Raw genomic sequence first — 21,039 nt, 5'->3', positions numbered from 1 at the left:
TTTCAGCCGAAGTGCCCCACGAGCGCCAACCGTGGAGTTTCACTTTTCACAGCAGCCATTGTGTTAAGTTGGTGCGGGACTACTTAATGACAAGTTAAACGAACCTGCGCATAAGGGTGGCCCTGGGGAAGGGGGGCGTTTTCCCGGAGGAAGAGACCTCATCTTGGGAGCTTTTTGTTAAAACCTCAGATTATCATGTTAAATTTAATATTTCATCTAACATATCTGAATTATCGGAGGCTTGCTAGGTTTTTCTATGTCAGGATGGTTCGTGCGCCATGCAGGCACATTGGAACTCCGCATTTAACCAGCTAGGCATAACCCGCCGTACCGAGGAGGATGAAAGCAAAGCACAAAACTCTTGCTATTAAGTAGATATGACCTTATACCTCATAGATCAAACATGTATGCTTTTAGGTGGAGTAGCTACCAAGCAGATACGATGATATGTCAATGATCAAAGCAGGGCATGGAATGTATATAGCACATGCATCTTTACAGAATCCGCCACCAGGCATCCATTTGGCAGCAGGGCCACTAATAGGTTAAATTGTACAGTCAGAGAGAAATCTCTTGTCAAGGTACCACTATCTGATCCGTCATTCATCAAAGGGTCTAACACACTTTATAACATCATACAAAACCAACCTACAAAATTTCATATCAGCGAACAGTGATAGGGACCACTGCACGAGGAAAGTTTCTGGGAATCCTCGGTCTTCCCGTTATCTACTTCAACAGCTCCTAGCTACAGTTTCCACCATCTTCTTTCTGAAAGCCAGGCCCCAGCCACCTGTGTAATAACCGAGTGTCCTTGTAAGGCGTAACAAGTCATGCACCGGGAAACACAAAAAAATAAAAATAATAATAATAATAATAACTATGGAAGAAAGATCCAGGTTATTAAACTAACAGTTTTTAAGAACCAAGAGGTTACCATAAGTCATCAAGAGCAGTCTGTAGGTAAAACAGACTAGTGGATCATGCGTCTCCATTTACAGCATACGGTGCACCATGTCTCCGGAAAGAGACTAGCTAGCGTGGTTGGGTTTCCAAGAGGAGAGGGCATAGATGATGCGCCCTTTCCACCCCTGCAGCAGCCATTTGCCATCCTCATCTACAATAAAATCCTTGTGGTAGCCTGCGTTCACCTTGTCTCTGGATTTTTTCACGATGTCCGGGTCCAGCGGAAGCTGTGTGAACCCCGCCCGGAGGGTCCTCACCTGCCACTGTTTGTAAGTCTCAGGCCTCTCCACCCTTTCCAAGCCTTCGCAGGCGATGACATTAAGAACCTCCCGTCCGAAGAGGTCCCTTTCGATCAGCTGCCTCTGAGCATCTTCCCGCGGCACATTCGTTTCGAGCATATCAAACAAGGCCGAGAAGTGGAACAATGCTTCCCGAAAGCGCGTGACAAAGAAGGGAGCGCTGTACGAGCCGTTCATGATCACATTGATGAATACCTCTGGATTCATCTTCCTAATGGTATTCAGGACCATATTTCTTGGGCTATCCAACACCACAGTCTCATCCATCAGATGCCTGAACCGAAACAGACAGCTCACGATGAGCACCTCGTCTTTATCAATGTTGATATCCTCCACTCGGATGGTCTCCCATTTGGCTGCAATAGCGTGGTATTCGAAGGGAATGTCGAAGCTCCGGCAGTAATCAGCTAATCGACGCCCCGTCTCCTCGATCCGCTCCGTCGGACGGAAACCTGGCTGGGGCTCATCAATACCGGTGATCCGAAGCCTCGGGGGCCCACCAGGCCTGGTAGAGAGGCGTTGGAGGAAACATGGCCATTGGAAGCCGTAGCCGATGCCATAGTCTACTATGTGCACCCTCGTCGCCTTCTCAGCTACGTTCAAAATGGTCTGGCTGGAGAAGAAATGGGAGATCTTCTTAAAAGGGCACGCAGACATGTACAGATGATGTGCCTTCAAGATGTCCGCCGTACAACTCCGTTTCGCCACCAGAGAATTGTAGATTTCGCTCCCCGTACCAGCTAGGCGAGCCTGAAGCCCATCGGCGAAGTAGTGGGCCAGCCTCTGAGTCGCATCTCCATAAGGGGAAGAGTGCTGCCTGATCTGCTTCAGTAGTTCATTTGCATTCCGGCGATCGTCGATTGCCACAGCCTGAGCACAGTGGATGAGGATGGTTCTAAGATCCACCACCTCCCTCTTAGGTTGCCTCTTCCCGCGACCCTTTCCACCGCCGGACCCTTTAGATTGGTTGCTCTGAGACCTTCTGCTCGCCTCCTTCTCCATTGCAGCTCGAAGTTCAGAAGGACCTTTTAAACATGCCTCCCCGGTATACAGCAAGATCCTATCAAACATGTCGGTACGAACGGTCTGATCCGGGAAAACAGCTGACTGTTTATTGCTTCTCCCCTCCTCCAACTCCCAATCGTCACCATGTGGATTCTTCCGACCCCGCGACCCCTGCCTCTCCTCCTTCTCTGCCTTGACCTCGACCAATTTATTCTCTTGCTTCACTTCCTCCCGAGGTAAAGAGAAACCATTGGCCTCCAAATCGATCACCAACTTATCCTCGCTAGGGAGGAACTTGCGCGCCTCCTCGACTCCCCTCCTGAACTGTTCCCAAGCAGGTTGGCTCTCAGAAAAGAGATCAGGAACTGCAACTGTATTTGCCAGCGTCTCATCTAATCCTTCTACGATATTGCTGGAAGAAAATGAAGACTGAGAGAAGTAATCAACAGGAGCAGGGTGAGTCTGTAGCTGCTGATACTCAAGTGAATCATAGGGCCAGCTATTATTATCTACCACCAAATTTTTGCTAACATAGCCACTGGAACTCCCATAGTGGTTATTGGAAGAATCATCAGGGCTACCTGAACTATGGTTGGAAGACAAAGGGGGCTGGTCCGGTGAAAGAGAACTATTCTCGGCAAGGATATCATAGAAGGGCTTCTCCGCAGCTAGAAGAGCTGGGTGCTCGAATTTTTCATCCACGTCCTCCTCCATAAGCATCTGGCTGATGTAGCTGAGGACTATGTCGGAGAAAAGCTCCGCATCTTCCGCGGGATCCAACTCCGTGCTTGCAGTCACAGAGGATGAGGCATTGGCACTTGTGGTGAGGATGGAGGATGTGGGACCGGAGAGAGTGGAAGTTTGGGGGACGTTTTGGAGGTCGATGAACCTCTCATTTTCTAACATGGGTGGGGGTGGCCCTACTGACTTCAAATTATTGATGGAAGTCTGGTCATGGAAGGGGTGTTCGTATGTCAATCCACTCGTCGTTCCTCGCAAGTCACGGATGCCCGTCCCCATAACCATCGAATTATGCGATACCCTAAAAGCCTATAACTTTAAAAATCACTACTATTCTAACCTCAACCTTAACCCACCCCTTCTACCCATTTTTTACTACGGATTTCTACCAATAAAACAGGGAAAAAGAAAAAAAAAGGGATGGGGACACAGAACCAGAGGAAAAATCGGAAGGCTATTGAGGAGAGGAGAGGAGATCTAAAGCTATCTCACGAAAACACCCAAAAAATTTAAGAAAATCTGGTGAGATGGTGTGTTCCAAACCCTTCTAGCTAGCGGATCACGAATCTCTGGTAAGCTGCAAATAAAGAGCGTAAAATTTCATGCACTAACCATGATAACGGACAAACACAGCATCGCTAGATCCAAAATTAATCCCAGGAATTGGACGAAATGAGACCACGAGATCATCCAAAGAAAGATCACTGGAAGAAGATGCAACGAGGATCGAGATTTCCAAGAAATACCAATCGAAACAAGAAATCAAAACCACATCATCTGCTCTAACAAACACGAAATCCGTCAAATTTGCAGCAATTTTTGCAGGAAGAGAGATAGTATTTCAAGCAAGAAACCAAAGAAACCGATCGAAATCTAGTAGGAAGTGATGGAGAACAACGCACCTTATTGGAACCCTAGACGGGAGAAACGAACGAACGGAGGGGGAGAAAAGAGGAGAGAAGAGGAGGGCTCCGGGACTCTCCACTCTTGCGGAGGAACCATCTGGTCCTTGGATCGCTTATTAATAACAAGTCTCGCATTTATAAAATATTCCAAGAAATCTGCCTGCCAACGATTTGCTTTTTCTGCAAGGAACCTTCGCGCGACGCGCACCGTGGGGACAACGTCACCGGCTACCGTCGGTGGTTTCAACGTTTCGCCGGTGACGCGCGCCGCTGGATTGGAGCGCGAGGCGACGTGACCGACTACGATTTTGACCCGAGTAGTTGCATTTCCTCGCCACAAGCTTGAGCGGCAAGCTTCTTTTCGCCACGTGCCACGACACGCTGCTTCGTACGTGGACGGTGATCGGACGGTCAGTGGTGCTCCCATCCGACTGTTGGTGCTCCATCTCGGCTACCACGTAGCAAGAGTTTTTTTTTTTTTTTTTTTTTTGGTAAAGTCCACGTTGCAAGATTGGACCCAGAGGAGGAGTGACGTATTTGTGATGCATGGTTTGTGAAAGGCTTGCATGCACGTGAATGATATAAGGGTGGTAGATTTTTTTATTTTTATTTTTCTCTTGGGATTGCATTCTTTTACCCACCATTCTTTCAATCCTTCATTCGCCCTTTGCAACAACAATTCTGACGAGGAATTCAGATTAATCAGTATAGCCATTGGTTTATGAAGATGGAAAGCCCGGGCGAGGTAATTGTCAAATCAATAGACTGGCTTCTTTTGCATCCCAGCGTTCATCAGTTGTCAACTATTTATTATAATTATTGGTTTCGAGAATAAAACACATCAAAGTCCTTTTTTTTTTTTTTATTTAAAGTACATTGAACTAATCAAGTTAAAGTGTACGACTTTTCTATTTTAATCTTATCGACGACGTAGGGCATAATTTGGAAAGGGAACTACCTATTCTTTACCACAAAAAAAAAAAAAAAGAACAAAAAAAAAGAAAAAAAAAAAAAGAAAGAGTACCTATTCGTCTATTCTAAGTATAAATATTTTGTGTTGGATTTTTTTTTTAATTACTAAATAGCCCCACCAGTGAAATGCTTTTTGGTAGTTGGGAATCACATCTTTTTAAAATTTGGCATTTTCTGCCAAGTCTTGGAACCCTACATGTCTTGCTCCTCTTAGGAAAGCAACAAAAAAGAAAAAAGTGATTGCGTTTTTAGTGAATATTGGTATAATGTGTCACATGAGGTCCTAGCATGGTTCAATCATCCCGTGGGCACCAAGCAACCTTCAGCGTTTTTCTTTCTTAAACTTATTTTGAATCATTTACATCATACCATGTATGCCTCGAACCGACAAACCACTCCTTGGTTTAGTCAATGCTTCGTTTTCTCAGGCTTCGACTGCTCATTGGGATATCTGGGCGATATTTCAAAGCCTTGTTCGTTTAGAGACGCATCCAAAACCATGAAGGGAAACCGAACAATCCTGCTGATTGAAATCGGAAAACCAGTCATCAATTACAAAAAAATATTCGTTGCAATGATGACATCACATTAAATCTATAATAAATTAATAAGAATTTTTATATTTCATCGATTTTTATATATTTCAATAATTTTTATGGATAATATCTCATATTATTTTTTTATTTTTTATTTATTTTTTATTATCCATTAATTTATTATAATGATGACGTGATATCATCGGAAAATTTACTCATCAATTAACAAGCTAACAAATAAATTAATGATGTTCTTCCAGCCTCTCTGGACCTCTTCTTGACGATCGTCTTCTTTTTTATGGCTTGCTAGCTAGAACGAGACAACGTCCACTCGGCTATTTCCACCGTTGTAGTGGTTGACACTTGGTCCCCCTGATGTGGACTGCGGACCACACATAAGACCAGATTTCTGAACACGTGACCCGACAGTGGATTTGGAGTACTTTATTTAATTAATTTAAAAAAATTTATTTATAAAAATAATATAATTTTTAATTTATTTATTAAAATAATATAAATAATAAAAAATATTATTCAAAATGATATTTTTTTATGGTCACGTCGCCACCCTATGCCACCAATTTTTCACGTGGATGGAAAAAAAATAAAATAAAATAAAATCATAAAATTAAATAGTGTTTTAAAAAATGCTATTTAAATCAGAAATTTTAATTTTTTTCAAAAAAAATAAAAAAATAAAAAAATATAATTTTAATTTTTTTTAAAAAATAAAAATTATAATTTTGATTAAAATAAAAATCATCATTTCAAATTAGTATCTCCATTTCAAATTTTTTTAAAAAAAATATCTGAAAAAAAATTGATATAAAAAAATAAAAAATATCATAAAAAAGAATTTTAAAAAATAAAATTATAATTTTAAATTTTAAAAAATAAAAATTTTAATTTTAATTTAAATAAAAATCATCATTTCAAATTACAATCTCCTTTTCAAATTAATTTTTTTAAAAAATACCATAAAAGAATGAAAAAAATGAGAAAAAAATAAAAATTATAATTTTAAATTTAAATTTTAAAAAATAAAAATTTTAATTTTAATTCAAATAAAAAATATCATTTCAAATTATTTTTTTCATTTAAAATTAATATTTTTAAAAAAATATCCCAAAAAAACTTAAAAAATTTAAAAAAGAAAAAATACCATAAAAAAGAAAAAATAAAAAAAAATAAATATTATAATTTTAAATTAAAAAAATAAAAATTTTAATTTTAATTCAAATAAAAAATATCATTTCAAATTACTAAATTAATTTAAAATTAATTTTTTAAAAAATATTCCAAATAAAGGAAAAAATACCTAAAAAAATGCCAAAAAGGGTAAAAATGGGAGAAAATTAAAATTATACATTTAAATAATAAAAAAATTAAAATTTTAATTTGAAGGGGATATTTTTTAAGGTATTTCTAAATTAAATTAATTTAGTAATTTGAAATTATGTTTTTTATTTGAATTTAAATTAAAAATTTTATTTTTTTTAAATTAAAAATTATAATTTTTATTTTTTCCTCATTTCTTTTTCATTTTTTTCATTTTTTTCATTTTTTATGGTATTTTTTATGGTATTTTTTTAAAATTTTTTTGGGATATTTTTTTTAAAAAATTAATATTAAATGAAGAAAATGATTTGAAATGATATTTTTTATTTGAATTAAAAATATAATTTTTTATTTTTTTAATTTAAATTATAATTTTTATTTTTTTAATTTTTTCTCTTTTTTTATTTTATGGTATTTTTTAAAAAAATTAATTTGAAAAAGGGATTGTAATTTGAAATGATGATTTTTATTTAAATTAAAATTAAAATTTTTATTTTTTAAAAATTTAAAATTTTTATTTTTATTTTTCTTAATTCTTTTTTTATGGTATTTTTTATTTCTTTTTTACACCAATTTTTTTAAAATATTTTTTTTAAAAAGATAATTTGAAATGGGGATACTAATTTGAAATGATAATTTTTATTTGAATCAAAATTATAATTTTTATTTTTTAAAAAATTTAAAATTTTTATTTTTATTTTTTTTAATTTAAATATTTTCTCTTTTTTCTTTTTTTATGCTGTTTTTATTTTTTGTACACCAATTTTTTTCTTTTTTCATATATTTTTTTAAAAAAATAATTTGAAATGGGATAGTAATTTGAAATGATATTTTTTATTTGAATTAAAGTTAAAATTTTTATCTTTTTAAAAATTTTAATTTATTATTTTAATTTATTTTTATTTTTTTCTCATTTTTTCACTTTTTTATTTTATTTTTTATTTTTTTAAATTCAAATTAAAATTTTAATTTTTTTAATAATTTAAAATTTTAATTTTAATTTTTTTCATTTTTTTTCTGTTTTTATGGAATTTTTTTAGGTAGTTTTTTCCTTTGTTTGGAATATTTTTTAAAAAGATTAATTTGAAATGGAGAAAATAATTTGAAATGATGTTTTTTATTTGAATTAAAATTAAAAATTTTATTTTTTTAAATTTAAAATTATAAATTTTATTTTTTTTCTTATCTTTTTTCTTTTTTTTTCTTTTTTATGATATTTTTTATTTTTTAATTTTTTAAGATATATTTTTTTGAGATATTTTTTTAAAAAAATTAATTAATTTGAAATGAGGAAAGTAATTTGAAATGATATTTTTTATTTGAATTTAAATTAAAAATTTTATTTTTTTAAATTTAAAATTATAATTTTTATTTTTTTTGAAGAATTAATAATTAAAATCGTCAATTCAAATGGCGTTTTAAAACACGTCATTTGAATTGATGATTTTAATTTTTTTTTCACGTCCATATGGAGAATGGCGGTGACGTGGTTATCAAAAAATATCATTTTGAATGATATTTTATACTGTTTATATTATTTTGATAAATAAATTAAAAATTAAATTATTTTTATAAATAATTTTTTTTAAAATTAATTAGGTAAAGTACTCGATGGATTTGTGGCACAAGGCTGTCTGCTGCGCTGGCCGGACAGCTGAATGGAGGATGCTGCCCTCTGTCCGTCGGCTGATACAGTGATGCATGATTAGTTGATGACGGCAGTATGCATCCTATCCTTTCCGGCAGTATGCTGTCCTCTGTCCGACAGTAGTATCGGACCAGGCGCCGGACCATCACAAAAAAATACGATACGAGATTAGATGAAGCCTTGGGGAGGGGAAAACCAACACGTCCTTGTTGGGTATGGGACATCGATCCTGGAAGGTAATTCTCGGTAATATGCTGTAATTAATAAACTACTATTATGATAATTAATGGTCGACAGAGCAAGCCATGTACGAATATTTTGCGGGTCGTCCACAGGGGGAAAGTAATCGCTTAGGTTGTCATAGGCATTCTGAGAACTAAAATCATATGCAGCAAGTAGGGCCCACAAAATATGTTTCCATCCATATCTATATTTATTCTATTATAAATAAATTTAAATTATAAATAAATTAATTTATTTAATATATTTAATATATAAATTAAATTTAAATTTTAAATATTCAATTTATTTAATTTATTTAATATTTAAATTAAATTAATTCAGATAATCTATTAAATTTGTTTCTGATTTATTTAATCTATTTAATCTGTTTAAGTCCTATTTAATCTGTTTAAAGTCTATTTAATATATTTCTAACTCATTTAATCCAATCTGTTTAATCTGTTTAGCTTATTTAATCTAATTTGATCTGTTTAATAAACAGATTAAATGAGTCAGATCGATTTACTTATTTAATAAATAGATTGGGTTCAGATTTATTTTGATCTTTTTAATAAACAGATCAAATTTGGATTGATGATTTTCTGATCCGATCCATATTGATCTGACCCATATATGATCCGATCCGATCCAATTGCCACTCCTACTAGTAGGCATCGGAGAAAAAGATATATGGATGAACTTTCAGTTTTGCCGCATCTCTTCTAATGACCATCTTAAGTAAGGAATATTAAAGTAAAAAACTTCTTTTATTAGTAGAGCTATTAGTCTCATGTATAATTAGAAATGTACAATATTTTCTTTCTTTTTGTTTTAAGAATGTGCTTTTCATCCATGTACTCTAGATCTAAAATATATATATATATAGATTTCAGAACATAGTAATCACTAATATATAATATACGGCTAGATAGTATACTCCAAATAAATTAATTATCAAGCAAGTCAATTTATATCTCTAAATAAATTGATATATAATTTTTACAATATGAAGTTTACCAATATATAATACACGGTCAAGTGATACATATTTAGCATTAGTCATCTAGCAATCTCATCAAATTGGTACATAATTTTTGGAATATCATATTTATCAGTAACAATATATGGCTAGGTGATACACATTCAATATCAATTTTTTGATATATATTATAAACTTTTTTAATACTCATATGATGGTGATCCAATACATATCTCTAAATAAAAAGTATATTCTCAAAATTACATATCGATTTATCTAAATATATATATTGGACCATAGCAGATGCGTTTTAAAAAAATATTTAGTATATATCAAAAAGTTGATGAATATGTATCATCAGACTATATAATATATATCAATGAACATGATATTTTAAAAATTATACATCAATTTACTTGAAGATATATATTAGATTATTAGATGACTAATTTATTTTATATATATATATATATATATATATATATATATATATATATATATATATATATATATATATATATATATATATCATCTGATCATATATTATATATTGGTGAATATGATATTCTAAAAATTATATCAATTTATTTAAAAATATATATTGACTCATTTAATGATTAATTTGCTTGATGGATAACATCTGATCATATAGTATGTATCAGGTAAAAGTATATTTTAAAAATTTAAAAAAAATTATATTTTTTATTTTTAATTATGAGATTGATAATTTTGTTAGTAAAAAAAAATTTAATTTTTAAATTTATTCTTTAAATTTGATAATAGTTAGATAAAATATGATAAAATAGAAAATCTATTTCATGTTTTTTTCTATAATGCGTGACCCATATAATTTTTGTAAGCAACCGTTATCATGTGGGCATCTGTCGTGGGTGGGTGAAAGCAAGGCATCTTCTATAATTTAGTGTTTAGGATTTGGCTAGGTTACAAGCCTCGGACTTTGACGTGCTTCCACAATAGTACGATGCAGATCCCCACTAAATCAAGACCACCAAATGAAAATAATTCAAGGGGTGGGACCAACATAGGGATCTCCATTGCTTTTTCAAAAAAAATTATATCCTCCATGCACCATGTGGTTGTGCGCTGTACTAATCGGATCATCTCATTTTTGGGGGCCACACTCTTTATACACTTATCCTGATGATTGGCCCACATGAATGAGATGAATCTGATTGCCAAGATGTATGATCTTGTTGTTATGCGGATGTAATCTGCTTGCTCTTCCATCCTACTCCCGCGCACGTGCACCAACATGACGTCGCCTTCTAGATGGTGCATGCATTCTCCCGTCATACTCTGCCATCTAGTCATACATCCGGATGGCTTCTTTAATAAACTTTTACGATTACCGATGTTTAGACACAAAATATTATAGATCCAGCGTCATTTATTACGGCAGAAAAAAAAAATCAAATATATGAACAAGATAATAACTCATCCCTATAAAATATATAAATTTTATTATAAAAAAAAATTATAAAAAAAATTATATTCTCAATTCTTGTACATCAATATCTCTCTCAACAAGAAGTAGTCCCTCATAAAGTTCTCTCTTTAAAAGATCTCTGAAACGATCGCTGTCCGCTGTCTGATAATCTATTTGAAGCCCTCTGCTTTTGCTCTCTACCGACGCCCCTCAGTGTCTGTCTGCTGCCTGTCGAACTCTCTCTCAGCTGCTGCTTCTCTGATCTGCCAACTGCCATCACCACTGTTGAACACCTTGCCCACAGGGCCTCTTAAACACCTCAAGCCGAGCCCAGATCGGAGACAGAACTTCGATTAGAACTCAAATAACCCCCTGACCATCGGATTGCTCCCGCATGCCCCGCCAGTCGCTTGATCGTGCAAACAAAGCCTGTGAATCGCAATATCTCGCATTTGGACCGCTCGATCCATGAGAGTAGCCATGAGCTATGAGAAATGGACAGGAAACGTAGGCTAGTTTATGGTGGACTGTGAGAAACCGTATCGAAAATGCATGTCGTGTGCCCCGCTGGGCCGTGCCTGTGGCCAGCCTGTGCGCGCCTGGGCTGGCCCGTGCCTAGCTGCTGGGCCGCGGCCAGCTCCCTCAAACGGGTTGTTCTTCACATAGGCTACTTCCCTGGGCTTCTTCTTATTGTGGACTTTATTGTGGGCTCTTTGTGGGTCAAATCTGAGATATTTTTCTCAATAATCTCCACCTCGACTCAACATTCAGGCTCCACCTAATTTTCAGAGCATTTTGGATGATCTCACCCCTATGCCCTAGGGCATATACTTGTTGATCATAGATTGACAAATATGAGAGTCAAGCTAGGCCATTCGATCCCATCTCCATCATATGCTGTGCTTCTCCTAACTTGAGATCTACTTGAAATAGCCTCTTGTGGCAATAAGAACTTCACCTTATGATATTGTCTGTCATCCTTCCGAGTCTCCTGTCTCGTGTCTGATCCATCTGCATCTGTAGCTTCACCTCGCACTGGGCTCCCACTAGCTTTTGAAGTTCCACCTCGCGCTGAGCTCCCTAGCAAGAGGTAATATCCTTCATACTTTCTTCTCCTCATCACAATCCTGCTGCCGTGCAAGATCTTTAGAATTTCTCCATCAGCTCTCCACTTGTAGTCGATCGAATCCAATTTGCTCAGAGATTAGATTCCTTCAAGAACTGGGTATATATCGGACCTCATCTAATTTTCTGACTGTTTCATTATGTACCTTCACACTGACAGTCCTGATGCTCTCGATCGCATAGCTTGATCCATCCGGCAAACGAACAGTGCCCTTACTGCTCTTCAGGGAGTCAAACAGCTCCTCTTTGCAACACACATGATGCGAACATACAGAATCCATAATCCACTGATGGAAAGAAATAGATATCTCGTCTAAAATCAGAAGAATCACATCACTTTTTTTTGTATCACTACTCACTATCGTCATAGTATCCTTTATCCGATCTTTGAGTTGTGGGCAATTTCTGACATGATATCTCAACTCATCACATCTGTAGCATCTAATTTTGCTTGACTCCCTCATCTTAGACTTGGATCGCCCATCTCACGATCTTCTGTCGCTCCATTTTCTGTTGTCACCACCTCCAGACATCATCATAGCCGAGTCACTACCTGAACTCGAAGATCGATTCTTCCATCTGAGAATCTCATTCTGGAGTAGAGCAGAAGTTACCTCTTCCATCTTGATGGTGCTCTTTTCCACTAGAAGAACAGTCATCAAAGACTCAAAAAAAGAGGAAAGCGACGAAAGCATAACCAGTGTTCTAGTCTTCTCCTCAACCTTCTCGTCAATACTGAGAAGATCGATGAGGATCTTTTGGAAGTTGTTAAGATGCTCCTACATGCTCTATTTCTCGCTGATCCATAGCTGGTAGAACTACTTCTAGAAGAAGAGCACATTGGTGAGTAACTTCGTCATGTATATCTCTTTGAGCTTCGTCCACATCCCCATCGGAGAAGTCTCGCTAAGCAAATGGATCACCACATTATCCATTAAGTACAAGTGGATCGTATTCACCATCTGTATCTGGAGCCGCCTTCAATCCATTACCTCCATAGTAATCAGCTTCTCCTCATATATGAGAGCATCAATCAATCCCGTTGGATGAGTATATCCTTCACCCTCACTTGCTACAAGAAAAATTACTTTTCTCATCATATCGATTGATTTTCATCTTGATTGAGTATGATTTCTCCATCTTCTTCAATCTTGATCACCACTGCCACAACCTACATCCTGATACCATCTAGCTTTGATGCCAATTGTTATGAATCTGGTACCACTCATTGTAATAGAAAAAAATAAAAAATAAAAAACACAATCAAATGCGTGAATCAATCAAAGGCTCGTCTCCACAGGACATGCAAGCTTCACTATGAGAAAAAAAAAATTACAAGAAGAGATCACACTCTCAACCCTCGTACACTAATCTCTCTCTTAATAAGAAGCACTCCCTCACAAAGCTCTCTCTCTCTAGAAAACTCTTGAAATGACTGTTGTCCACTGTCTGACAATCTGCCTGAAGTCCTCTGCTTCTCCTCTTTATCGGCACCCCTCAGCATCTGTCTGCTGCCTACTGAACTCTCTCTCGACTGTTGCTTCTCTAGCATGCCGATTGCTACCATCGCTGTTGAAGACCATGCCTATAGGGCCTCTTAAAGTTCTCAAACTGAGCCCAGACTAGAGACAGGACTCCGATTAGGACTCAAATAACCCTCTGACCATCGGATCACTCCTACATGCACTGTTAGCTGCTTGATCATGCACACAAAGCCTGTGAACCGCGATATCTCGCTTGTGGACCACTTGGTCCATGAGAGTCTTGAAAAAATCTGGTACCGCTCCGATACCAACTGTGGACTGATCTCTTGCATGGGAATCTGGGTATTAAACCAGCAAACCGAAAAAGAGACAAAGAGAAGCGCAGAAGCCTGATTGGATGGCGGATGGGAGCAGCAAGGCTGTCTTCTTCCTTGGCGTGCAACCCTAGGTGGAGACTAGGGACGTGAGAGAGAGAGAGAGGCGGCTAGGGTTTTAGAAGAAAAAGCTCTGTATTCATTCTCTTTTTTCTTGGTATTACAAGATCTGTAAATATACTAATTACAACGGGTTAAATAACCCAAGCCTAAAAAACTTTCTAGGCTAACACATACATAAAAGTACTCACCTAAGCCTAAGTCTTGTATGCTCTTACCCATGGACTTAATCTCAGTCCAAATCTTGAGTTAGCCCTCTTAAGACTTCTCAAATTAGGTCTTAAGGCACTTAGGATCAAACCTGACCCTAGACCCAAACAAAAAACCCATCTCACTGTCTGCATGTGCCTGAGTCGACTGACCTGAAACCTAGTCAACTCACCTAAAATCTAATTGACTCAAACTGGTATTGAGTTGACTAACCTGTATGTCGTCCATAGTTTTTTTGAGATCCTATCTTTCTGTTTGGCTCCTCCTCTGAGATATAGTCGACCCACTCTGAGATTGGATCGACTCACCTTCAACTTGTCGATCCAGTCTCAGAATGAGTCGACTAAGATCTACTGGCTGGCTCCATTGACCTCTTTCCTCTCAAGGCTTAGGAGCACTACACCAACTCCTATAATCTCCACTTTGGTGCCCTCAAGCCTTAGCACACCTGGCAATATCCTCCTACATGATCCCGCTATCGTTGCATATCCTGACAGCCCCTTGTGCGAACATCCTTGCCACCGCTAATTTTCTTCAGCTTCTGAGCTCCCTTAGAGACCTTTGGGATGACCGTCTCCATAGCTGAAGACTTTTGCTTGCTCTTTGGCACCACCTTGAAACTTGTTGTAGGCTCCTTTCTGCTTGGTAGCTGTACCACTTGTTGCCTTGGATTTTCATGAAGAGACTGCAGCATTCCTATACCAATAGTCACTGCAACTGATGCTCCACCTGACACAATCCCCTCAGAGCCACGCCTCTCCAACTGCACACTCCACTCCATCTAGCTCTGTGCAACTCTGGCACTGGTGTTGGGATATTGCTCCTCCTCTTGCACCCCTCTGCTCTGAACTTGTGCCAAAACTCCCTCCACCTGTGAAGCCACCTCTATCCGATGCTCCACTTGAATTCGAAGTCCACCTGATGCTACAGAAGTCAATCCTATATCTGAGGCCAACCTCCCAACACTATCCTACTGGACTTGCCACTGCACTTTGATCACCGTCGCTGCCCTTTCAGACCCTCCGCACTCCACAGACCCCTCCGAAGTCATTTCGAACCCTTGCACCCCACGAGCTCCTCTGAAACTATCAAGGGCTCATCCGACTCTTTAGACTCAGCAACTAAACCTAAAGAATCTAATTCTTTTCTTTCTTCTCTCTTGCACTTCTTCTAAAGCGGACACTCTTGCTTAAAGTGCCCTGCTTCATCACACTTGAAGTATTTAGCCTCCTTGCTGCCTTTTCGGGACTATCTCCGCCCCACCTGCTCGCTCTTTTTCTTTCATTTTTTGGGCTCCGAAACAGCAAGATCCTCCTAAAAAACCTCCCTCTTCATCAACCGTTCCCGCTGCTCGTTGGATCTAAACATTGAAACGATCTCCTGATACATCAGTGTCTCCTTACCATATAGCAACATTGTAACCAATAGATCAAAGCTCCTGGATAATAAACATAACAGTAGCAAACTTTTGTCCTCCTCTTCAAGCTCCACCCCAATATTGAGCAAATTCATGCTCATTCGGTTGAACCATTGAATATGCCCCGCAACATCCTCACCCTCCTGCATCCGAAGGCTATAAAGTTGCTTCTTCAGCATTAACTTGTTGCACATGTTCTTTCCCATATACAACATATGCAACCTCAAACACAAATCTCTCGATGATCTTTCCTGCAACACGCCATACAACACCTCATCCGTCAGATAAGTCCTAATCATGGCACATGCCCTTTTCTCCAAGGACATCCACTACTTGTCAGTCATCTCCTCTGATCTATCATCCAAGGTCGAATCCAATCCCGTCTGAACCAGCAGATCCTCCACCCTAACCTTTCACATGGTGAAACTCTCCTTTCCATCAAACTTATCAAACCCAACCTTCACCCCGCTACTTTTCATGATCAATCCAAAACATAAAACAGCACAAAGGCAGATCTGAAAAATACCTGATAAGGGGTGGTGGACAACAACCTCCAGATCTCTTTTTTCCTCACAAAATCTGGAGAAAACCTTGATCTAAAACCTTGCTACTAATCCTCTACAGTAGAAAACTCCTTAATCTTCTCTTCTTCCTCCTCCATGCTCAACCTGACTCTGATACCAAATATTGAAAAAATCTGTTACTGCTCCGATACCAACCATGGACCGATCTCTTGCGTAGGAACCTAAGTGTTAAACCAGCAAATCGAAGAAGAGACAAAGAAAAGCGCGGAAGCCTGATTGGATGGTGGATGGGAGCAGCAAGGCTACCTTCTTCTTTGGCTTGCAATCTTAGGTGGAGACTAAGGACGTGAGAGAAAGAGAGGTGGCTATGGTTTTAGAAGAAGAAACTCTGCATTCATTCTCTTTATCTTTGGTATTACAAGACCTGTATATATACCAATTACAACAGGTTAAATAATCCAAGTCCAAAAAACTTTCTAGGCTAACCCATGCATGAAAGCACTCATCCAAGCCCAAGTCTTGTATGCTTTCACCCATGGACTTAATCTCAATCCAAACCTTGAGATAGCTCCCTTAAGACCTCTCAAACCAGGCTTTAAGGCATCTAAGATTAAATCCGACCCTAGATCCAAATAGAAAATCTATCTCATTGTCTGCACATACCTGAGTTGACTCAGACTAGGACTGAGTCGACTCATCTGAAATCTAGTTGACTCAGACTGGCACTGAGTCAACTAACCTACGTGCCATCCATAGTTTCTCCGAGATCTTATCTTTCTGTTTGGCCCATCCTTTGAGACATAGTCGACCTATTCTGTGACTGGATCGACTTACTTTCAACTTAGTCGATCCAGTCTCAGAATGAGTCGACTAAGATCTACTAGCTGGCTCTCTTGACCCCTTGGCCTCTCAAGGATTGGGACCACTGCACCAGCTCCTACAAAGAGTAGCCGTGAGCTACGAGAAATGAGTAGAAAACCTAAACTGATCTATGGTGGATCGCGAGAAATCGTGCGGGAAATGCACACCCCGTGCCCGTTGGGCCGCGCCTGCTGCTGGCTCACGTGCGCCCGCACGCTCGCCTAGGCCGCACCTGCGGGCAGCCCGTGCGCACCCGTGCTGGCTTGGGCCACACCGAGCTGCTGGGCCGCGCCCAGCTATGGGCCAACTCCCTCCAACGGGCTGTTCTTCATATGGGCTCCTTCCTTGGACTTCTCCTTACTGTGGACTTCGTTGTGGGCTCCTTATGAGTCGAATTTGAGGTGTTTTTCTCAACACAAAATATGAACCTTCAAAAGAATTCATATTTGATCTATATTATATAATTCAAACCTAGTGCCATCATATGCCATTTCTTATGTTTGTCTCCCCAGGTTGCTTCTCAGACTCTTGGCGACGGTTCTAGAATAAACCTTAAGGTAATCATAATTTTATGAAACAAGATATGATGTTAAGGTAAAATCATGTAAGTTCAACCCATATATATAACCCTTGGACTTGGATGTCATAATTAGCTATGTTTAAAATCATTGATATAAACTTCTTTAAAAAAATGTTCTACTTTTTGAATAAATTTTAAATGGACTTCATATTTTTGTTAAAATATTTTTTATATGAATCATTAGACTTGATATTCTATAATCATGATATAGGAGGATCATCAGAATTGATGTATATTACTTTGACCATCACAGATAGGGCTAGATATAGTCCAAGAGGGAGATCCTCCATATCAAAAAATCGAGTCATATGCCAAACTTTTGGTGACTATAACTTCATCATATGATGCTTAATTCAAATGATCTTTTTTAAAAATTAAATCAAGAGAAACACACAACCAGTAATCAAGCCCAAATATTATTGTTTGGATTCCAAAATAGACCAATTAAACTAAAAAAATTATTTTTAGAAAAGTCTTTGATAGGCAAAGCAATAAAAGATAATGTTGATATAATCTAGAAAGAATAAGACAAAGTAATAAAAGATAATATTGATATGAAAGTCAAGATTTACTTCTTGTAGAATATAATTTTTTTAGTATTTATTTCTACTGGTCATGCATATGTTTGAAAAACTATTCATATTCAAATTAAAAGAGAAATGCAATCCAAATTGTGTAAGAGGTGGACTTCTCTACGATAATTTTTTAAATCATGAATGAAAGAAAAAATATCTCAATCCTATTTTTGTCAAATTTTTTTATTTTTTTTCTAAACTCTTTTTGAGATATTTGAGTTAAGTGGGTTAAGAAAATTCTTCTCCCTTTTGGGTACGATCAAATCGGTATAAATGAAACATGATAATTATTTGAAATATAATTTGAATTTGTAAATTGCTTCCTTACATTTCTTGTGAATACTTGCATCCTTTTAAGATTCTCCGTTATATCTTTATTTGCCTCTGCCACACGTGCACACAAAGGATTCACGGAGGGTCACATAATTTAATTCATTCCACACCAAATCAACGTTCTATTGTACTGGAGTGGAACCTTTCAATATCATGATTTAACCATTAGTTGGTCAAACCAAAGCTGATGAACACTTCGCTAGAAATCTTGCAAAAGGACATCTCAAATAAATTAACAGAACAAGTTGGAAGAAGAAAATAGCATTCAGACACGATTACAAGAAGAATTTAAGAATTTGATCATCAAGACAAGGATCGGTGCATGGGATAATATTCCTCATGAAAAAGAAAAAAAAAAACGTGGATAAAGAAAGGAATGACATATTATTAGAAACTTGAGACTATTCAACTCTCTATCTCGGGACTCGAAATACTAAATAGAAGTAGTTGAAAGAGGCGTTTTAAGCACCGATCCTTGGGGAGGCCTATGTGGATGCTGCAGATTTCCAAGCACATTCGTACGTACGATAACTTGCCCCTTAACCCAAACAAGAATCTAACACATCTATCAATGGAGGGAGCTATTAGACACCAAATGAGCAAATGCATGTGTACGTTCGGATGTCCCTACTTCAGCTTCGATCTCCATGCATCTAATATGTTCACATGACTTATACCTGTCCACTCCGATCATAGCAATGCATTCTGATCAGTATGCGACAATTCCTCAACTGCTCCAAAATTTCAGACAAACGGAATAAGAAAAGAACATTCAATATGAAGACGTACATGTAACATATATACGTGCATATCACTGTCATAATATCACTTCCACATGATGGTGTCAATCTACAAAGCAACATAAATCACACGTTTCCTCTTAGTGCTCTCTGTGGCCCCTGCATGGTTTGTACCCAAGCTTCTACCACCCCAAAGAAAAAAAAAGAAAAAAAAAAATGGTTGGAACCATGCAGCGTATAGAGCGACTGTGCAACTGTGCACCTGTTGGGCCTAGAAAGCACAGGATTCTCCGAATCTCTAGAAGAATCCAGCGATCGCAGGTGACCGGCTCTAACCAGGATCACCTGCGGCCGCCGGTGGGCAGCCTAACCACTCTTATCTTCCCCCCCTCTGAGTGGATTCCTTGGTGCCCAATCTTCTCCGCCACTCTCCTTTACTTTTCTTCTTCGACACTGACGTCGACCTCCACTCCGGTGCCCCGAGGTAACCAGCCTTTGACTAACCTTCACATCGCGCACTAATATTAATGCTCTTGCTTCCATGGACAAGACTCCGCGGAGGGCGCGGACCGACAAAGAGACACCGGCGAAGCACCGGACTCCAACGTCGACACGCTTGCTATCCTCCTAGTATTTATCTTCGTTTGCACCACCGATTAATATTTTTCTATATGGTGTCCTATTTTCGGCATGTGCTAAATTGCTGTTCGGTGCGCACCGAACATAGGAGCATCGTTTCTCTCAATGAGATAGCGCCACGCAAGCAAAATCCACTTGATTTGAATTCGTGTCGCTTTGATAGTGCGTAGGGAGGGTGTCCAGAGCGGCGCAGGACGTGGAGGCTTGGGGAATGACTTCGGAGAGGAGGAGAAAGGGAAAGAAAGGGGTAAAACTTTGACTCATTCAAGGCTGTATGGAACCATGAGGATAGCATCTTTTGACGGCTTTTCTGGCAGTATCTCTTCTCCTTATCCCTCCCGGGAAATGGAAAGGCTTTTATTTTGATTTCAGCAGGTTGAAAATGTTCCTAAAAACATAAAGAAAACCGGATTATATCACCTACAATAGGCTTGGATGCCGAATCGGAATAGCTACCCGCCCGTTGAATATATTTGGCAATCTATGTTCATTGCTCCAGCGAATAAATTTTTTTTTTCAGTTGGTTCTCACATAGTTAAATAGCAAAGGTTAAAGTAGAGGGGAAGAGAGAGAGCATTTTGGATGGTTAACATTGCTTCACCCTCCTGAAATAAGAATTCACAGGTAAATACCTTTCTAGGTTTTTTACCGAATAAATTTATCCACCACTTTTTGGATGGTGTTTGCCACTTTAACTGGATAACTTCAGAATATTCATCCTTAGACTAGCATCCAAAGATGATCTAGTTGTAGGTATTTTTAATACACATCTTGGCCTAGGTTATTTCTTCTGATCAAGGATAAGTATTGAAAATTTGGCAATTAAACGTATTGGCATCTACTTTCTAATTTAAATTAAAAAATAACACTAAAAATAAGAATAATGATCTATCTTCCTCTTTTATATGCATGGGCACTGTAGATGCTTGATGCTGATATAGTATAACAAGCATCATCTCAATATAAAGCCAATAATGAATAGGCTCCAATTATATGTTGCGACTGTAAGAAATTTTTGCACACTCTTAATTAGAATATCCCTTCGGAGTCATTGATGGT

At 37.6% G+C, this 21,039-nt stretch overlaps 1 protein-coding gene across 1 annotated transcript; it reads right to left on the bottom strand.

The window, feature by feature from the left end:
• Positions 1 to 448: 448 nt before the first annotated feature.
• Positions 449 to 4,064, bottom strand: LOC105045646 (scarecrow-like protein 9). The gene is made up of 3 exons (XM_010923999.4): positions 3,914 to 4,064; positions 938 to 3,588; positions 449 to 793 (listed from the first exon to the last, which is right to left on the bottom strand). Exon 2 carries the CDS (start codon positions 3,294 to 3,296, stop codon positions 1,032 to 1,034), a length of 2,265 nt encoding a protein of 754 aa, XP_010922301.1. The 5' UTR covers positions 3,297 to 3,588; positions 3,914 to 4,064; the 3' UTR covers positions 449 to 793; positions 938 to 1,031.
• Positions 4,065 to 21,039: the final 16,975 nt, after the last annotated feature.

This window comes from Elaeis guineensis, chromosome 5 (genome assembly GCF_000442705.2).
Source record: "Elaeis guineensis isolate ETL-2024a chromosome 5, EG11, whole genome shotgun sequence".
Classification (NCBI taxonomy): Eukaryota; Viridiplantae; Streptophyta; class Magnoliopsida; order Arecales; family Arecaceae; genus Elaeis; species Elaeis guineensis.
Note: the sequence above shows the minus strand (reverse complement) of the source record. Positions and strands in the feature narration are given on the sequence as shown.